Source organism: Solanum dulcamara, chromosome 12 (assembly GCF_947179165.1).
Source record: "Solanum dulcamara chromosome 12, daSolDulc1.2, whole genome shotgun sequence".
NCBI lineage: Eukaryota > Viridiplantae > Streptophyta > Magnoliopsida > Solanales > Solanaceae > Solanum > Solanum dulcamara.
Genome location: NC_077248.1, coordinates 13,051,869 through 13,072,557, shown reverse-complemented (window position 1 = coordinate 13,072,557; position 20,689 = coordinate 13,051,869). Strand labels below are relative to the sequence as shown.

The 20,689-nt window shown below is 31.9% G+C and overlaps 2 protein-coding genes across 4 annotated transcripts; both read left to right on the top strand.

The window, feature by feature from the left end:
* Positions 1-3,850: 3,850 nt before the first annotated feature.
* Positions 3,851-8,406, top strand: LOC129876057 (probable serine/threonine-protein kinase PBL8). 2 transcript variants are annotated; one of them, XM_055951362.1, is made up of 5 exons: positions 3,851-4,281; positions 4,593-5,067; positions 6,382-6,518; positions 6,646-6,769; positions 7,683-8,406. In XM_055951362.1, the coding sequence occupies exons 1-5, from the start codon at positions 4,267-4,269 to the stop codon at positions 8,162-8,164; spliced, it is 1,233 nt and encodes a 410-aa protein (XP_055807337.1). In that variant the 5' UTR covers positions 3,851-4,266; the 3' UTR covers positions 8,165-8,406. The 2 variants fall into 2 exon arrangements, with proteins under 2 accessions (XP_055807337.1, XP_055807336.1); XM_055951361.1 differs by having other exon boundaries at positions 4,588-5,067.
* Positions 8,407-16,233: 7,827 nt separating this feature from the next.
* Positions 16,234-19,923, top strand: LOC129877735 (cell division control protein 2 homolog C). 2 transcript variants are annotated; one of them, XM_055953261.1, is made up of 7 exons: positions 16,234-16,695; positions 16,794-16,855; positions 16,949-17,060; positions 17,181-17,274; positions 18,633-18,702; positions 19,280-19,401; positions 19,569-19,923. In XM_055953261.1, exons 1-7 carry the CDS (start codon positions 16,354-16,356, stop codon positions 19,583-19,585), a joined length of 819 nt encoding a protein of 272 aa, XP_055809236.1. In that variant the 5' UTR covers positions 16,234-16,353; the 3' UTR covers positions 19,586-19,923. The 2 variants fall into 2 exon arrangements, with proteins under 2 accessions (XP_055809236.1, XP_055809235.1); XM_055953260.1 differs by having other exon boundaries at positions 19,280-19,418.
* Positions 19,924-20,689: the final 766 nt, after the last annotated feature.

Sequence of the window (20,689 nt, the reverse complement as noted above, 5' to 3'; positions counted from 1 at the left end):
ATGGTTATAGGTAAGTTTAAGAGAGAATTACATATAAATACAGTCCATACATATATATTGCAACCAAGTTGTGATGACCCGCCACATATCACGTCACGTGTCACAAAGTTGCCCTTGTGGAAGCCTTACATAGGAAAAGTGCTAGTCTATAGTGGAAGGTTCTATAGACATGTGGAGAATTCCATTGGAAGACTTTAGAATTCCATGAATTTGCATGGAAAGTCCTTAGAATTTTCTAGTTGTGTAGAGAAATCTAGAAGAGGAACTAGTTTGTAACTATCGAAGGACTTGTATAGTAATTTTTATTTACACTTAAGCCTCTTAGGAGTAGTATAAATAAAAGGGGTCATTCATGTGTAATCCATCCAGAAATCAAACATTCTTGCAAGTAATACAAAGCCTTCTTCATAAAATCTTTCTTGTCTTTCTTACAATCTAGCGTTCCCTTAACGATCTAGTCTTAAAGGCTTACTTGAGCTTGCAAGATCGTGAAAGATTTGTGAGTAAGTTGTCAAGTGCTGCACGGAGGTCTTAGTTGAATTCTAAGTCCGTGACAAAGTGGTCTATATATAACTTTGCAAAGTTGTAAAAATAATAGGTTAAGATTCAACATCCAACTCCATATACGCACTTCAAATAGCTATTCAGTTTCTTCTTTAAAAACAATTCAAGCTTCTAACTCAATCTTTGAATCAGTAATTGTGACTCAAATATTAGTTCAACAAACCAAATCTATTTGGGTGGTGGAAGTTAGATTTTTAAGGCAATCCATTATTGTTGAACAAGCTTAAGGAAGTGGGTTTAAATTTCGAATATGATTTTGTGAGAAATGTGGAGGAAGTGTTATTTAGACTTGTTACAATAGTAAAAGGAGATTGCTTGCAAAATTTGAAGTTATTTAATGGTGATTGAGATTGGAATAAGAATTGAAACTGAAAATCATAGGAGAAGTTGGTATACAAATGCTTACTTACTTTTATATAATGGAAAATGGTTATATTTGTCCTTATACTCTTAGAAAAAGGTTATATTTATTCATCGTTATATTTTTTTGATATATTTATTTTTATTATTCAACTTTAGGCATATATTTGCATTTGGACGGTTAAGATCAATGTTTCAACTCTTGTTATCCTACATGACATGTTGGTCCGGTCAAATTTATTGGGATGAGTTAAAATAAAGTGGGACAAATTAGATGACGTGGACCATTGGATTGATGACACGTGTCCATTTTTTTTTTTTTTTTTTTTTAAAAAAAAAGAGCTATTTTGAGTCGTTAGTGAAGAGTGGCACCAATTGGCACTTTCGTTCAAGACGAGGGCATCTATGAACCTATCTATTAACGGATAACATGAATAATTTTTTTCTAAAAAAATTTGATGGTATATTTATTTTATGGAAAAAAAGTATTTTTTTTTGAAAAATTAAAGCGTTTGGCAAATCAGTAAAATTGCTTTTAAATGAAAGTAAAAACAGTTTTTTTTGATGTTGGGAAGAAGCTAAGAATTTCTGTTTATTAAAAAAAGCAGAAGCAGAAGCATAATTTTTTTTTCAAGACCAATTTTTCCTTTCCATATATACATATTTACTAATATATCCCTTATTAATTAATTAGCATATCTCATAAATTTCGTTAATTTTTATTTTATTTTATGTTTAATATTATTATTATTTTATATTTGATATTTTAATTATATTTAAATTATCAAGTTAATATTATCTCAATATTTTTTTTTATTTATCTATGTATAATATTGATTGAAAAATTGAATATGTACATTTTAATTTAATAAAAATAAAAATTTGATTAAAACTTTTATAATAGATATTTAAAAAAGTTTCCATTTACAAAATAATCTTAATATTAAAAGTACATTGATACTTGACTTTTTCGTAATTTGACTCTTAAATTTTTTTTTAAAAAAAAGATTAGCCAAACACAATCTGCTTATCAAAAACACTTTTCAAATAAATTAGCCAAACACAAAATTGCTTTTTTTCAAAGTCACTTTCTGAAAAGCTATTTTAAAAGAATACTTCTAGAAATAAACAATTTTTAGTAGCAATGCCAAATAGACTCTAAATTAGGGATTATAATTATCTCCTCTAATTCTTTAAAACTGTTATAAATGTTTTAATTTTTTTTTAATATTGATAAAATATTATTATTTATATAGTTAAGTCTTAAGAATTGTCTTACTACGTATTAGATATTGATATAAAATTTCAAAATTCACATTTGAAAGTCTTGATATTTCACATGTGAAGTTTCAAACCCCACAAAAATGATTAGTATTTTACAAAATAAAATCCAAAACTAATCAATAAATATTATTTCAACTTTAAATTTTGTATTCAATTAAAAGGGGCCAACAAAGTGAAAGCATATGGTACAAGTTTGAAGAGGAAATTTATTTAAAGATGTTAAAAAATTTAAAAAAAGAGAGGACAAATAGGAGGGGACAAAAGAAATAAATTTTCATGTTGTTAATTGTCTGGCAGGAAGGGCCACAAGCACGGTTAGTCGTTAAATTTTGAATAATCTATAACACATAGCAACTGTTAGAGTTTCAGAAGGATGTTCATTTGAATTCCCTAGAAAAATATTATATTATATATAAGATAATTTCTTTTTGTGTATATAAATATATTTTAAATTTTCTAAATACAAGTATTATATTTTTATTTTTTGAATTTTGAATTTGCTACTGTCCATCAAATCAAATAACAGAAGTTACATCTAAAAAAAACTATATCAAACTCTATAAATAAATAAAAATAGCAAAAACTAAAAAATTTATACTTCTAAATATGATTTCCCACTATTTTCCTTTTCTTCTTATGTTGTTCCTACCAACATCGAACATAAGGGCTATTTTTATCAATTTTTTCGTTTTAATGAGGTGATAAATATTATTTTATTTTAGTAAGATATTTTAAGTTTGAATATTATGAAAAAAATTCTTTATAGAAAGGAATTTTTCTCTCAAAATACAATCTTTTAGCTCAAATATAAATCAATCTAACTCCAAATAAATATCAGTCACTTAATAAAAAATCAAAAAAGAAAAAGAAAAGGTATGCCCAAGTAGAAACCATAAGTATATGGTTGCAGGCATGTATTAGTTTGATACAAAAAATGTTTTCAAAATCATTTTTTAGAGCGTATTAAAAATGCTCCTTCCACAAATAAAAGACTAGCTTTATAGGGCGTTTGTCCTAGAATATGAGGCGTAAGTAGTGGGCTTAACATCATATGCTTCAGACATTAAATTTGATTTCGATATAATTATTTTTTATTATTAGTGTAATGATATTTATAATTGTGTTATCACATTATAGTGATTTTTCCTAAAATATATAATCTAAAATATGACCTTGCCAAAAATTAACTTTTATTTTGATGATCATTCCTACAATTAATAGGATAGAGATTTCATAACATTATGTTCCTAGACAACTTTATCCTTTTTTTTTTGTCACTCTTACACTTTTTATCATTTTTTTCCTTTTAAATATATAAACAAAAATCAATGCAAATATAAGTTAAGGGCGGAAAAGACTACTAGATAAGTAGATTGACGATGAAGTGGAACATATAAAAACAGGTATTATTGCGTCTATAATTCTCAAAATTTCAAATATAACGATTATTTCATTTTAAATATTATCTTAGCTATTTTTACTTGTGTTGTTATTTTTCTTTAATAATAATAAAATTATAAAATTAAAAATACATAACACTTATGCTTCATAAATCCATAAAAACTCACGCGTAACCTTATATAATATAAAATGACTCGTCTCACGCTCTGGCCTTCGGTAGTAATAAATTCTCAGAGTGGGCAGGATTGTTGAAGCACGCGCATACAGCTTTAGGATTAAATATAGTATAGAATACATATGGGGAGACTGGCCCTTGAATGAGCGAGTATGTGTTGCACACTGCACCACTGTTTAGTTGGCCTTTTTTATCTCCCTTTTACAGCAGCACAAACACCCATCAAAGTTGGTATCACTATCCACTTCTTTCATCACTATATTACTGCTAATTGCCACAAGAGAGAGAGAGAAAAACTCCCCAACGTGCGCTGTAAAGAGCTTTTTTTGACTCTGTGTGTGTAGTGTAGAAAAAGGGAAAGTGTTGAATTTGTGAGGGAGGGGGGTGGGGGGTTTAAGGTGAAGAATGAGACCAGACCCAAGAACAGATAACGAAGCAGATGGGCAATTGTGGTACTAGGGAAGAATCTGCTGTCGTCTCCAATGCTCATCATCAAGGTTTGCATTTCTCTTTTCTTGCCAGATCTGTCATGTTATTTGACTAATTGGAGAAAAACCCATATGCTGCTTTTTGCATTATGATCCCCCTTAGTAATTTTGTACTGAAAATGTTCAATCTTGAATCATAATTGGAACAATAATGTTTGAACTTATATGGGTTTTTGATAATCTTGGAAATTTAGCAATTTTGTAGTGAAAATGCTTAATCTTGAACTATAATTGGAACAATAACTTTTGAGTTCATATGGGTTTTTGATAAGTCTTTGATTTATGTTTTCTTTTTCTTTCTCCATTGATGGGCAGTCCAGCAGCAGCAGGGGCTATCGTTGGCAAACAGGATAGGTATTGATTCCAAGAAACATAGTCATAGCCGTTCTACGTCAGATCTGAGTGATCCTTCGACCCCGAGAAACTTAGAGGATTTTAGAAAGAATGCTGTGCTCTACACACATATAATTGCGTTTACTCTTTTTGAGCTGGAAACAATTACTAAAAGCTTCCGATCTGACTATATACTTGGTGAGGGTGGTTTTGGAACTGTTTACAAGGGCTACATTGATGAGAATGTTCGTGTTGGACTTAAGTCTCTCCCGGTTGCTGTCAAAGTACTTAACAAAGAGGGGCTTCAAGGTCACCGTGAGTGGCTTACTGAGGTCAACTTTCTTGGCCAGCTTAGGCATCCTAATCTTGTCAAGTTGATTGGATATTGCTGTGAGGATGACCATCGCTTGCTCGTTTACGAGTTCATGTTCAGAGGAAGCCTCGAGAATCATCTCTTCCGAAGTATGTGTCCTCTTGTTGTCCCTCTTGTTTTGCTGCATCATGTCGTGGCTAACTTGATGTTTTTTTTAATTTCTTCTATGCTTATCGAATAAGATGCCACATTTTTTAAACGTTACTACAATAGCTTTATGTGAGTGAGAATCTCAAAGTACATGTTATATTTGCTTAGCCTACTGCTATTGGCTTCTGCTGTCTGACTGCAATGCCGACATATTGTTGTCCCCATATGTAGCTTTGCCTTTAAGGTCATTGCTTTTGTCACCTTAGAATAAATTGCTTATACATGGTTATCTCGTGTCATAAGCAACTCCACGGATTATCAGATCAAAACTGGGATGAAATTTTCAACTCAAGGAACAAAGTTTAGCGGCTTACCCACCTTCCTCACCAAAAATAATTAAAAAAAAGGGTATGCTCATCTTCATCAGTCCATGTGCAAAACCATCAAGTTTGAGCTCCATGATGCAGCAGGCCTAATTCCTTAAAATTCATACTGGGGCGACAAAAGTCAAAACTTAAGTCCCTGTAAAGGTACATTTGAAAAGTTATTGCTTATTAAAAAAAACCTTGTAGAGGTACATTTGAGCCTCCAATCCTTTTCTGTAGTGTCTTTCCTGATCTCCTTAACCTAAGCCTTTGATCATGGATGTGTTGAATGATGAGATCAACATTTCTTTATCTCATGCTTCAAGTAAGTATCTTGAAGGGTGGAGCTTCAGCCACTTGATGATGCTACATTGATGATAATATCTGCTTGCTTCAGATCCTGATCTTTTAGAGTTGTACCAACAGTTTCACCTGTCGTAATCGATCTTCTTACCACTCAGAAAATGATGTAGCTCCTAAGAGATATTAGTAGAAGATGAACTTTGTAAACTTTGAGATCTTCATCTAAATTTTAGGCTTAGTTGTATATTATTGGAATCACATTACTAGGTCTACTAGTCTTCTATTTAATGTTACAGAAATGCTAAATGCAGTTTTAGTTAACCTCTGATATATAATAGACCTGTAAAAACCACCAGCCATGCACCTAATTGGAAAATCTTGTGTTTCTGCAAGAGAACGATATTTATCTCTATGAATAATACTGGAAAAGAGGATTAGATGTGCTAATGATTGTATATGCTCCTTTGTTTGGAGAAACATGCTAGTCTTTTGTGATTGGTGCTTCGAATCATTGATACTTCAACCCAAGTAGTTAATCTTCTCGGCTTCATGCTGATGAATCATGATATTACATTCTAATTGCTTCAAAAGAAATAAATGTTGGTTTTGTGCTTACTAAGTTGTGATATTTCTTGAGGCTTTCAGGGGCTACTGTTCCATTATCTTGGGCCACAAGAATGATGATTGCTCTTGGAGCAGCTAAAGGGCTTGCATTCCTTCATAATGCAGAAAGACCAGTTATCTATCGTGATTTCAAGACCTCGAATATATTATTGGATTCTGTAAGTCATGTTTGCAGGACTTGATTTTCTCTGGTTTTTATTTTTTCTTGTTTCTCCCTATTTTTTTGGTTTTTGTGTATGTCCCTTTGTCTTGATTGGAATAACATGAGATTGGTGGCAATTGCAGGATTATACGGCCAAACTATCTGATTTCGGGCTTGCAAAAGCAGGGCCACAAGGTGATGAGACCCATGTATCAACTCGAGTAATGGGTACCTATGGTTATGCTGCTCCGGAATATGTTATGACTGGTATGATTTAACCCCTGCATTTGTTTGTTTCTCCAATTCGGACTTAAAAACTACAATACTCTAAACAATCCGGAGTTGGAAAAAGGAAAAAAGAACAAGAGTTGATAAAAACTCACAGCTTACTTATAAAAATAAGAAAAGTCGTTGCTTGTGGTATACAGATTTCTATTCTTGCTACCGTCCTCTGAAGTCAATTCAGGCTATTTGATGGGAAAAAAATTAAGTACAGTAGTAGTCATTTTCAATTGTGGATTCAAAAATCCTTGTTCCTCCCTAGGCTGGTTCTTCGAAGCTCTACATTTTTAAAGCTCATGGCCCTAACCCCACAGAGAATTTATCATGCTAGTTTCTTAAGATAGATCCAGGCAGGTTTCCCAAGTAGGGATTTACCTGGAAAATATAAAAAGGGATGATTAAAATGTATTTTGTAGGTTTCATTGACATTTGCGGAGAAAGGTGAATTATAAAAAAAAACTGGCTAATATGTCAGACATCAGACTTGTTATGATGTCTGCAGAACCTTCTCTATTCTGTTATAGCCATTTTGGTGCTTCAGTAGTTCAAAAAACAAACTAGACTTTCGTCTGGAGTTTAAGTCAGTGCTCTATCTCCATACGACTAACTCATCATTGTTTCCCATAAAAAAAAAGGATGGTTTTCCCTCATCAAAAAAAAAAGAAGAAGAAGAAGAAGACAAGAGTGTTTAGTTATGCAAAGTCATTCTGACTCTTGATCTTAGACCCTAAAGTTCAAATTTATTGACATGTAAGTATGAAGTATTCTATCAATACTCAAATCTGTCTGATGCATATTTTTTAAGCCAAATTTTGGAGGCAAAATGGAGGATCATTGTAGAAGTATCTATTTAATGTTTGGCATATCTGATACAAGTTGTAACATGTTCTGGACCCAGGACACCTTACTGCAAGAAGCGACGTGTACAGTTTTGGTGTAGTACTCCTAGAACTATTGACGGGAAGGAAGTCTGTTGACAAGACCAGACCAAGCAAGGAACAAAATCTAGTTGATTGGGCTCGACCAAAGCTTAATGATAAGAGAAAAATGCTGCAGATTATAGACCCTAGATTAGATAACCAATACTCAGTGAGGGCAGCTCAAAAGGCTTGCAGTTTGGCATACTATTGCCTGAGCCAAAACCCCAAAGCAAGACCCTTGATGAGTGACGTGGTTGAAACTTTAGAGCCACTACAATCCAGCGGTGGCAGTACAAATGAAGCCTCATCAACTGGAACTGGTGTTCGATTTGCCATAGGAAGGGTCCCAGATTACAGAACACATCACCGTTATGGTAGCTCTCTTGGTACTGCAGCTGGTTGTCGGTCTCCCAACCCAAACTGTTCCCCAGGTGGCCCTGCAGCATGCCGTGTTAGATAAGGAACACAGCATAATTGAATGTAGCTTTGGGTGTACTGCTGTTCTATACTTTGGATGTAAATTGCAGGAGAAAGTAGTCTTTTAAGCTTGTTCTGGTTCTTAAATGGGCAAATCTGTACCAGGTGAAGAGCAATTTGCTGACACAGTTTTGCTTCTTCCCTTTTTTCCCCTTCATTGTTACCTCATGGAAGAATTGAATGTGTGTTTGGGTAAGTAATAGTACTAGTTTGATTTTGCGTTTATCTTATACATATATATTATTCCACGATGAAAGTAGAGGTGGACGCATAAAACCACATCTGTGAAAACTTACTATGCAGGTGTGGTATAAACATCTCGTTCGACATTTTGAGTTTTGGCTCAAAATCACAAAGATGTACGCACTAAAACTTTTACCTCTTTTTTATTATGAAAATCCTACACAAATATAATGAATAAGCCTCAGGTATCTTAAATCAACTTTACATCACTATACTATGATCTACACAATTACTAAAGATTTTAAAACATTGATAAATATTTTATTGTATTTTTCAAAACTCTTAAAAAGGGAACTACCCACATATTACTTGATTAGATATGACTATAATTAGTAATAACTTTCTTGCAAGTTAAACACGTAAACCATTTGTATTTTAAAAAGAGAAAATACATAATTCCCCAGAATTTGTCCGCCGAACTTACATTAGCACTTTAACTTACATTAGCACTTTAACTTAACAGATAATTATTGACTCCCACCCCCCACCCCAATCTCATTTCAAGTGAATTTAAATCCACCCAAACGGCTAATGTGGCAAATAAAAAAAACAGCGCATAAAAAGTAAAAAATTAAAGAGAAAAAATAATTGCCCCCTTCTCTTTTCTTTACAACCAATAAGATTTCTTCTTCCTCACACCCCACCACTCGACGACCCTTATCCACCAACAGTCCCACCCCTTCTTCTTCCTCACACCCGAGCACCCTCCGCCGCGGACCTCAGCCATCACCTGCACCACTCTCTTCTTTTTCGACTTCCCTACCTTATTTCTCCTTCTTCGAAACCCTCTACCCCACCCCATTTTTCATTCTTTGACCCTGAATACGTCTTGTACTCAATAAAGAAAGAGCAAATATAGTATCAGTGCACAATCACAATGTACTGGTATGATCACATAGTCAGTTCCAAAATATGAATGTAAACAAGCACTACAACATAGTAAAATAGGTCAACACACACACATACCAGGCGTGATACATGAGCCAACCATACAGATATATTGTACCGATGTGGTATCCGTGCCAACCATAGATATCTGTACTAGGCGTGGTACTTGAGCTAAACATCAATCACAACCAACATGCACAATCACAATGACAATGAACAATAACACTTGAGACCACATTTAAATAAACATGTTCATTGCACGAGATTATCAACATGATGTCATTTCATATTACCCTTTTAGTTTCCTTCACAGGCATTGCACAAGTAATACTACAAAGTAGTAGACATGCATAAGTACATGATTTGGAAACACGCAAACCATCACATATCTCGCATCAAGCCTTGAAAACTCTTAAAGAGCTCAAACTTTTCCTTTTTGCAATGCACTGATTTGTTCTTGATCTAAACAATAAATAAATTCAAACAACCAATGGCAATGACCTAATTAAACTGGATTATATTCAAATCTTAAACCCCAGGACAATTCATGATCATTCTACCCAAATTAGTGCTTTTCTCACCATTAAATCAAGTCAAAACTCTCTCCTAAGAGCAATACTCGAGATTCTCAGGCTTAAGAATCAATTTACAAGATTGGGGAGTAATTAACTTACCTTAATTGATGAACGCAATGAAAAACTGATGATTTTGGTCCTAAGTCACACTTGTTGTTCCCCAAAACGCGATAGCTAAATAATGACTGATTTTAAAACTTTTCTGCACTAAAACCTGACTTACTCCGCTATAGTTTGCTCAATACTGCTATAGCGATACCGCCATAACGGTCAACCCTGCTATAGTGTCCTAATTTCTCGCTATAGTGCCTAATGACAGCATAAACATCCCAATATAGCGACATCCGTCCGCTATAGAGCGCTTGCACGGTACTGCAGCTCAGAAAATTTCTCCAAAGTCCCTATTTTATAACATACCTTCAATTCTTGACGTTCTAAACCAACCTTTCACATCAAGTTCAATTCCGGGAGTTCTACTCACCCGAATTCGATTCTAGAATGCCTTATGGGCTCCTCAATGTCTTGGTTATTAGAAAAACTAATCTATAATAGAAATCAACCCCAATTCATTCCCATATTGTCCTAGAACTTACATCGCTCAGATTTCGTCTGAGACTGACCTAGCCTAGAATTTTTGAGTTATCCAAAAAATTTTCTAGTCCAATTCTTTCACCATTGGTCTATCCATAATGATAAGAACAGATCATTACATAAATGAATCGTGTTTGTATTATATATGGTATAATTAGAATAGCATATGGAGACTATATGGTAGAATATATTTCAATGAAAGTTGGTATATTATATGATACCATGTTGATATGCTATATGGTATAAGTTACTATGGTGTCTATATGATTGTATTTATTTCAATGAAAGTTGGTATATGATATGAAATACAATGTCGGTATGATATATGGTGCCTCTATGGTAGTATTTATTTCAAGAAAAGTTGGTATATTATATGATTTCATGTTGGTATATATGATATATGGTATAGGTAAGTATATTATGTGATTTCATGTTGGTACGATATATGGTGTAGGTAGGTACATTATATGGTATCTAATTGATAGAATGAATGGTATATGTTGATTTTTTTTTGTAAGGTTAACGTATGGTGTATACTTTAGTCCCTTAATAAGAGGATTACTATGGGGCATAATTGTATAATATTAACAGAATTCAAGTACCTAAAATATTTAACTTCTACAATGATAATGATATACCACAACAAAACACAACATTTTGTCAAATTTGTATCAATAAAGCATAAAGCTACAAAAAAAACACCAATAAATAGCTACCCAACTGTATATCCAAATCATATTCAAAAACACGTTATAAATGTTTATTTTTCCCTCTTGATTGAGCCTTTGACATTAATAAAATTTCTCTTTAAGGAAACTTGTCCTTCAGTATTCCTTAGTCCACCAAATTTACTAATAACCTTGCCAGTCACTTCACTTTCACTTATAACACCAGAATCTATCTTTTTCGTATCATAATTCCAAAGCAAGACACCATATCTCAAACGAAATAATTCAGGATCAACAAATAATGTTGCAATGTTTGAATGACCTTATACTCAGCAAATACACAAGTGTATAGTTCACCATCACTACAATTTTTTTTAAAAATAATATGATATTGTTGTTGATATTAAAGAATAATTCAAAATACTTACTTTGATCCTTCCAATTATTGTGTAATTTTTTCACACAATACATATATGCCAAAGAATGAACATCAGCATAGTATGCATCACATACATCGAATTTCTAAACAAATAAAAAATATTTTTAAATAGAATATAATATGCATGTTTAAATTCTGAAACCAAAACAAATAGGTATCTTCAATTTTCCTTTAGATTCTAATTTAGACACCTTGTTCAATCAGATTCTTTTTGAAATTGGAATCTCATCTTCAAAATCACTATCATGAGGATACTCAATAGTTGTAATCTCTTTCTCCCTATTCTTCCTTTTTGACGATTTGAGTGTGACAATGATAGAGTTTACACCAACAGATGGATGACCTTTTTCAGAGTCACTGATGCGAGATGGAGTGAAAGCATTCAACTGAAAGCTAATTGGTTTTGAACAAACAATGGGGCTGATAACATCTGTAAATGATTGCCTTATGAGGACTCTTTGTGGGAGTATAATGCAAATGGATTTTTCTACTCATGATCGATTATACCAAGAAGCAAACATAAATTCTTTCTTTAGTTAGATATGATTTTGAAAAATATAATTAAGAATGAAACAAACCAAGCTTGTTATCAAGAGACTATGGAACAATACTTTTGTAATTAATAAAAACCAATTAAATGGTCTTACTTTCTTGAAATGGGAAATAAGAAACAGAAAAAAGGGATTTTTAATAAATAACGTATCCAACTATAATTGTGATTGAGATTCAAAAAAATAAACAAAATAAATTATGAGTCCCACAAAATTCAGCACACTAACCCCCCAAAAAATAGCTATAAATGTTGGGGAAAAGACACCGATTGTTTTTCCGCCCCTTCCGAACCGCATTCAAGCAGAAAATAACAAAGAAATTTAAAGAGAATAACAACACAAAGATTTAACTTGGAAAACTTCAATATTCACTATATGAAAACTGTTACAATCATATAATACACACTATTTTTTTCACACACCCAAATACCTAAAATACTACACCCAAGAGATCTCCAAGAGAAAATTCTCTAAATCTCACATGTATTTCTCTAGATTTTTGTTGTTATGTGTTCATGGTGGAGATGCCCATTTATAGGCAACTTAGAGCTATGGTTACATATTTATGCCACCATATTAGATAAAATGTGTGAAAACCATTAGCCTTCTTTCTTGACTTCTAACAACTAAATGCCCATAATTTTGACATTTTTTCTTCTTTATTCAAACAAATACAACAATAAAAACGTGTGAGACGTGTAGCTTTAATATGTTGTCATATTGGTAACTAAAAACTTAATATTGTAAATAGAAAGGACTAGATTTATATTATGTAAATTAATGTCTTAAACACAACATTTTAATAATTTTGTCTTGGTTTAAATATGTTTTACAACAAATAGGGGATAACATCAATCTATTTGTGCAGGATTTTCATGCACAAGGCATAACATACTACGTAGACGTTTGATTGTAATTTTTTTTTAATTTAAAATTTATAAAATTAGAGTTGAAAAAATAATTGTGTTTGGTTATACTTTTTATAAAGGAGAGAAGAAAATACTTTGTTTGGAATTTATGAAAAAGGACTTGAAAAACAAGTTTGGAGCACTTTTTCAAATTTGAAATTCAACTTCAAATTGAATATTGAAATTTTATAATCAAACATTGATTTTGAAATAAAGTAAAAAACATTTTCAAAAATAAATATTTGTTACACAGGGGTGCAAATATTTGATTTTAAATATATGTTGTTTATTTGTAACCTAACATCATGTTTGTGTTGGATTTCCCATGTCAAGTGATCTAGTATTTGAATTTTAAAATAGACATGATTGACATTTTTTCTTATTTTATTTTGACATCCCTCCCTCCTGCTCCATAGACCACACTTCAACTCAATCAAAATAAATATTTTAAAAATGCCTCCGATCATTGTACGAGCTAGCTTATGTGAAATTAATATGTTTTAGTTTGGAGAAAATGCGTGTATGCATGCAAACTAAGAGCGTGAATCATTTTTCTTTAAAAAATCTAAAAATCAGAGAAGATAATTTTTAGGGTAGTAGTTTAGGATCTAATTATATGGCTTTTTGTGAGTTTTTGAAATTATCATTTGTATCAGATTTTGGTCCCTAGATACATGAGTTTAAAATTAAGTGTAATTCATTCAGAAATATATTTGATTCTCTCGCTCGCCTCTCTCCTATCTTCTTATGCATTTGTATTTCGGAATGTATATGATATCTCAAATACATATATCTAGTGTGATTCACATGTATTTGGGATACACACTCTTTCGCTCGCCTCTCTCCCTATGTATATGTATTTCAGAGTGTGTCTAATAGCAAAAATACATGTATCTAAGTGTATCCGACTTGAAATATGTATGAAATTATTAATTAGTGAGACAATACATAATTACTTCAAACTATAGGGAGAATTAATAAATATGGTAGGAATATTTGTATAATTAGATAGTTTTTCTTAATTTTTAAAATGAAATAAAAATAAAAATAATAAAAATTAAGGATTTATTTTGCAATCTAAGTTTATTCATTAGATGTATATTTGTTCGTTACTTTATTCAAACACGAAACTGGAAAAAATATAAAGCAATTTCTTCGAGCCAAACAATGAATATTACATGTATTTGGGGTGTTCATGAGTTGGTTTGGGTCTATTATTGATCAAAATCAAAATTAAAATCAAATCAATTTGATCGATTTATAAATTATTAAAACCAAAGTACACCAAATATAATATACAATTATCGATTTGATTATTATCAGCCTCGATTGGATTTGATTAAGTTGTTTGTTATTAATCATACATGAAAATTTAAAAAACGATTTATTCAAAAGATAAAAAACAAACATGAATTCAGTCAAAAGGAAATGAATTGTCTTCTTGTTATTTTGTAACTTATAATTCTTATACCATAATTTCAATTATACTCAATTTTTTACTTATTGTTAGCTAATTCAATGTACTAAATAGTATAAACTTACTGAATAATGTATAAACTACCGATATTGTGGCACAAATTCGAAACGTGTCGTACCTCATGTGGTGCATTTTTTGCATGAAATATTTTTATTCATAAAAAATAATATATTGTGTATTTATAATTATGAAAATGTGTATATAATTTTTCGGATCTGTTTGATTAGGTTATTTCTTCAATATATTTAAACAAAAATCATAATTAAATCATATACCATTAATTTTTAAAATATAAAATAAAATTAAATACAAATTAATTAATTTAATTCGATTTTTAATTAAATCATGAACAGCCTTGCATGTTGCTATGCAAAACTCGTAATAATAAATTAAAAAGAAGAAAAAGTGTCATCCGTGTGAAAAAAAAGTTAAAGGTAAGATATATTATTATTTTACTAAAGTTGGAATTGCTTTTTTAAATCCTATTCTTTAACTGTAGTTGGATACTTCTTAAATTAATTTAATCTAGTCATTTTGGAGTCGTTTGGTTTAAAGCCAAATTAAGAACGATATTTGTAAATTGTAATGCAAGAATTGCATAATATATAGATGATTTTTTTTTAATATTTAGTTTGATATATTATATATTATAATATAATATATAAAGTAAAGTATTTATTTACTTTTTCTAAAAAAGAGATTTTTTTTACTATTATATAACTTAGTTATTTCATTTTAACTATTTTAATCTATGTATTATTAATATGCATTCTTATTCTACATTCTTAATCAAACAGTTTGAATTCAAAATAATTGATTAAGTTATTCGGTCAAAATGGTAAAAAAAATAAAAAGAAGGTTAACTTCAATCATTCAAAATGCAACCCAAGCACAAATATAAAAATAAATAAATTGGAGATAGCTTAAATATCCAATTTGCAAAAACATTAATCAATCAATCATTTATAAAAAAAATATATCAGGTAAGACTCAACAACATAGAATAATACATTTGAGATATAATATTTATTCACCGGATATGTTGTTGTAAATAAATATACTAACATTTATTTTAATAATAATTGTTATTTTTAAAATTTTATTAATTGACATAAAATACACATGCAAACACAAAGCATGTACACTAATACCTTATTTGGATGATTTTTATTCGTTGTATTAAATTGTATTCCTAGTTTAAATTGAATGTTTGTTTTGATTGTTACTTATAGTTTATTGTATCGTATCATTTAAATTCATTGTTAGATAATGATGAAAAGTATCATTTTATATAATTATTATTATTTAATAATCCTATTTTATCATACTTCTTTATAACAGCTCAGTCATCTACTTATTTACTCTAATATTCTTGTCTGACATTTTTCTATGCTTTTATTGAGCCGAGTGTCTTTTGAAAACAGCCGTCCTACATTGGTAGGAGTCAGGTCTGCGTACATTCTACCTTCCCCAGACCCCACGATGTGGATTTCACTGGATTGTTGTTGTTGTCGTCTTTATAACAGCTCTATCCATATTCTACTTTCCTCGTATATTTACCATTCAAACTGCTAATACATAATATGTTGTAACAACGAAAAATACTTAATACAATTTATTCTAATAGTATATTTATATAATATATTATAAAATAATACGTAACATTATTTATAAGAGGCGGTAGCATGTGTAGCAATTCGAAATTCAAAAATAAAGAGGGGGAAAACGTGCTTTGTCTTGTGCCGTTGTGCTTTACGCTCCTCCAAATACTCAAAAATTCCTCTCTTTCTCAGTTTCCTTAAGATCCTCCAAATCAATCAACAGATTCATCAATGGAGAAATACGAGAAATTGGAGAAGGTAGGTGAAGGAACCTATGGAAAAGTATACAAAGCGAAAGACAAGGCAACAGGACAACTAGTGGCTCTCAAGAAAACTCGTCTGGAAATGGATGAAGAAGGGGTACCACCAACTGCCCTTAGAGAGATCTCACTTCTTCAGATGCTGTCTCATTCTCTATACATCGTCCGTTTACTCTGTGTCGAACACATCGACAAAAATGGCAAACCAATTCTTTACCTTGTTTTTGAGTATTTGGATACTGATCTTAAGAAATTCATCGATTCTCATCGTAAAGGACCCAATGCTAGGCCTCTTCCTCCTCCCCTCATCCAGGTCCGTGCAAAACCCGCCGCCCTTTTTTTTTCTTTTTTTTTTCTGTGTTTGTGCATATGATATGCTGGATATTATTGACATTTTCCTATTTGGGGCAGAGTTTCTTATATCAATTGTGCAAAGGGGTTGCCCACTGCCATAGCCATGGAGTTCTCCACAGGTCTAATTTAGCCATTGCTCATCTTAGTTTTGGTGTAATTTTGGTCAATTTATTACTTAGTGTTAATCGACCCTTTTGTTACCTTATGCTCAGAGATTTGAAGCCACAGAATCTTCTAGTGGACAAAGAGAAGGGAATACTCAAGATTGCTGATCTGGGTCTTGGAAGGGCGTTTACTGTTCCCATGAAGAGCTACACCCACGAGGTTAATAGTTTTTTTTTTTTTAAAAAAAATTCTTCATACTGGCATTGCCACATAAATCATCAGAATGATATAGAAAGTTAAGATTGTTGCTGGTGGTATAACTCATTTGCGTTTGTTCAGATTGTTACTCTATGGTACAGAGCGCCTGAAGTTTTGTTGGGATCTACTCATTACTCGACTGCTGTTGATATGTGGTCTGTGGGATGTATTTTTGGTAAGTTTGTTTCATTTGATCATGTTGTTTACTCATCTAGGCCAAATGACTGCGTAGATTCTTTTTGCTTCTTTAACTTAGAAATGTTTTCTAATTCTTTACAGTATTCTTGTTGTCTGTTGCCTTGAATTATACTCCGTTTTAGCCTTTTCTTCCATTGACTATTTATAGCACACATAGTTCGATATGTTTATCATCTGATGATTTGAAAATACTGTTTGTAATTAGTTGATGGAAATTCAGTTAGGACATGATTTTGTTCTAATATTAAGTAGAGCATGTTAGTTCTGTAGGATGGTAGTGTAAAACGCCATATCTCGGTTTGAACTTTTCACAAGAAGTTGATTTTGGCAGTTTTTGTTCTTCTAGTATCACATATGGATAAAATATTGGAGGGCTTTGGGTTGTTTTAAACATATCTTAGGTTCTAAAAGAGCTATTAGATCTCAAAGGTGTTCTTTAGAAAATTGGTATATCTGCTAGGGTGGCTGAAAAGCACCAGGATAGATATACTAGAAAACGTTCACATTGTTATGAAAGGCTCATGTGAAGCTTAGGTTTGGGCTCTTCTTGAGGTGCAGCGGTCAAGGCTATAAGGCGTATGGCCATGGGCTCTTTTTGAAGTGGATGGCACTAAACAGTGAATATAACTAGAAAGGAGATAAATTAACTGTTAAAAAATTGTTATGAATACATTTCTTACTTATTATAAACACAATGGAATAAAGAGATTTAAATTGCATATCTGCATCCAAATCAAAATTTTAGATTGTTTTTTGGACTTAATTTATAGATTTTCACTTTGTATGTTTCATTTGCTGTACCTTTTTTTCCAATTACTTTGTTTGTATAATTATTGATTGTTGCTTATAGTACTCATTACTAATTAGAGATTTACACCCATGATTTAGTTGCGTTTTGCACTTAAAGCTCTGGTAGACCTTAGAAGCTGTTATGTGCTTGTTGCCTTTGACAACATAGGATACAGACATCTCTAGAAGTTCCTCTAAAGAACTTGAGTATAAGTACAATCTTATCAATGAAGACTTTTACCATCTATATTGTTGTTGTAAAAGCTAAATAATGTTGCAGAATAAATTCTTGTAAAGCACTTCCATGGAAATAGAAAATGCATTCCAACTGGACCAAGTGGTTCATGCCAAATATAAATCACCAATTGTGGATAATTTTCAACTTTTGGGTATGGGTTAACATTGGCAAAGAAATGACACAAGAACGAAAATCCTTTTAGCTCATCAAACGAATTGGCCTAGAGGTCGAAGGCAAACTATATTTCCTAGTTAAATACACTAACTTTTAGGTAGGTTGTTTTAATTTGTCTTCTCTATGTCATGTAGCTGAGATGGTTCGAAGACAAGCCTTATTTCCTGGTGACTCTGAGTTCCAGCAATTGCTTCACATATTCAGGTATGTCTATGATCAGTCACAAAGTTCTTTGTATTTTTCTGCTTTGTGTTATTGCTCTTTAGTTAAGTAGCAAACGCCTCAGGCTTGGCTACTGATGACTATTGTGGCAAACTTATTGGATTTTCAATTATGTTTTTAACATATGATATTTAGGTATTAGTTAGTGTTTAGAATGTTATCTAATGACACCAACGGCCTCCTTGATGATAGTCTTGTTCAGGCTCAAGGATTGAGTTGTTCGGACATTCTTGCGGATATATGGCTTTTCTCTGATGAAATGAATATCGGATTAATGTCAACAAGAGAGATTCTCCATTCCTATCCATAAAGATCTGTTGGCCATAAAAGCAGCTTTTGTAAAGGGATATCACAAGTAGAACCACTGATAGGTTGAAACGTTTGACATTTGAGGTTTTAAATCCGAAATTTTGAAGGGCAGCATCAAGTTACTAGTACTAAAACTAATCAAATGTTAAGGAACTGAATTTTAGTATTACAACCAAATATTTTCTTTTGATAAATTTTGTTAGGCAGACGAATTGATTATCATAAGATATGTTTGTGCGAATTGGTGAAGGTTGTTAGGAACTCCAACTGATAAGCAGTGGCCTGGAGTCAGTTCACTCCGCGACTGGCATGTTTATCCACAATGGGAACCTCAGAACTTAGCCTCTGCTGTTCCAGCATTGGGACCTGAAGGTGTGGACCTCCTAACGGTAAATCTCCATCTCATCGTTTGGATAAAATTTTCCTGTAGCTCATCTTTTTATTCGTGTACCAATACTTTGAATTTATTTATTTCTCGTTCTACTGCTTCTTTGTTAGAATAAGTTAATTATGCTGTTATATGTGCTCGGTCATTGTAGAAAATGCTCAAATTTGATCCAGCAGATAGGATTTCTGCGAAAGCTGCACTTGATCATCCATACTTTGACAGCTTGGACAAGTCTCAATTCTGAGGATGCTTCTACTCCTGCAGATCACCTGTAATGATCACTTGTATCACTTGTTTTAGGAGTTTCTAAGTCACTGAAACGAGGATATCATCGTCTTGGTGATTTGAAATTTGCCATTTAATCTTGTCACTTTCATATTTTACTGTACTGTTATAGCTCTTCCAATGTATTTCTGAAGATCAGCTGTAAGAGGGCCTCTTTTGAGGCCAAGTTTAGTGTAGTTATTACAATGCTTTGAGGAAACAAAAAAGTTTATGTTCTCTGAGTGTAGAGACTACAAGTATCCCTGTCAAGTGATGATAAAATGGATCATGGCTTTCAATATATATATATATATCTTGACGTGTGCCCTCTAAAATACAACAGTCTAACGTCGTATGACTCAAACAACTTCAGATTAGTTGAAGAGTTCAAAGTTTCACAAAAAGAATATCTTCGTTCAACATATATTACTCTCTTTTGTATAGTGAATTAGTTGAAGATTTAGAATATTTTTCTTTGTCTCAACTCTTTCTTTAACCACACTTATCTCAATATAAACTTCTCATCTTTTGTTATATTATTTCTTTTCTTGTACACAATACAATGTAAGAACACAACTGTTTAGAAGTAAGAAATTCTTCATTGCAATGAATAGGAAGAATAAAGGTAATAATGTGGGTAAATGAATAGAGAAATTATACTTTGGAAATTACATGAGTTACCAGACATAATGAGGTAGAATAATGGACAAATAAATAGTTAACGATAAAATAGTTGTAGAAAAATAAAGATCATTTTCCTGCCACAAACTTTGGCTGCTAAAATGCAGAATTATGTGGCAATGCATAAAATATATTTTTATTAATATTAAAATATCACACTAACATATATTCTATAATGATCTGTTTCGTCATTTTTGGAAATTTATGTGAAATTACAGTTTTACCCCTCTCGATAATTACATCGAGTCATATTCGATCCGGCTATGAGATGGTTTTGGAAATTCTTTGAAAAGTTGTGATTTTGGAGAGTTTTGAACTTTAAAAGGC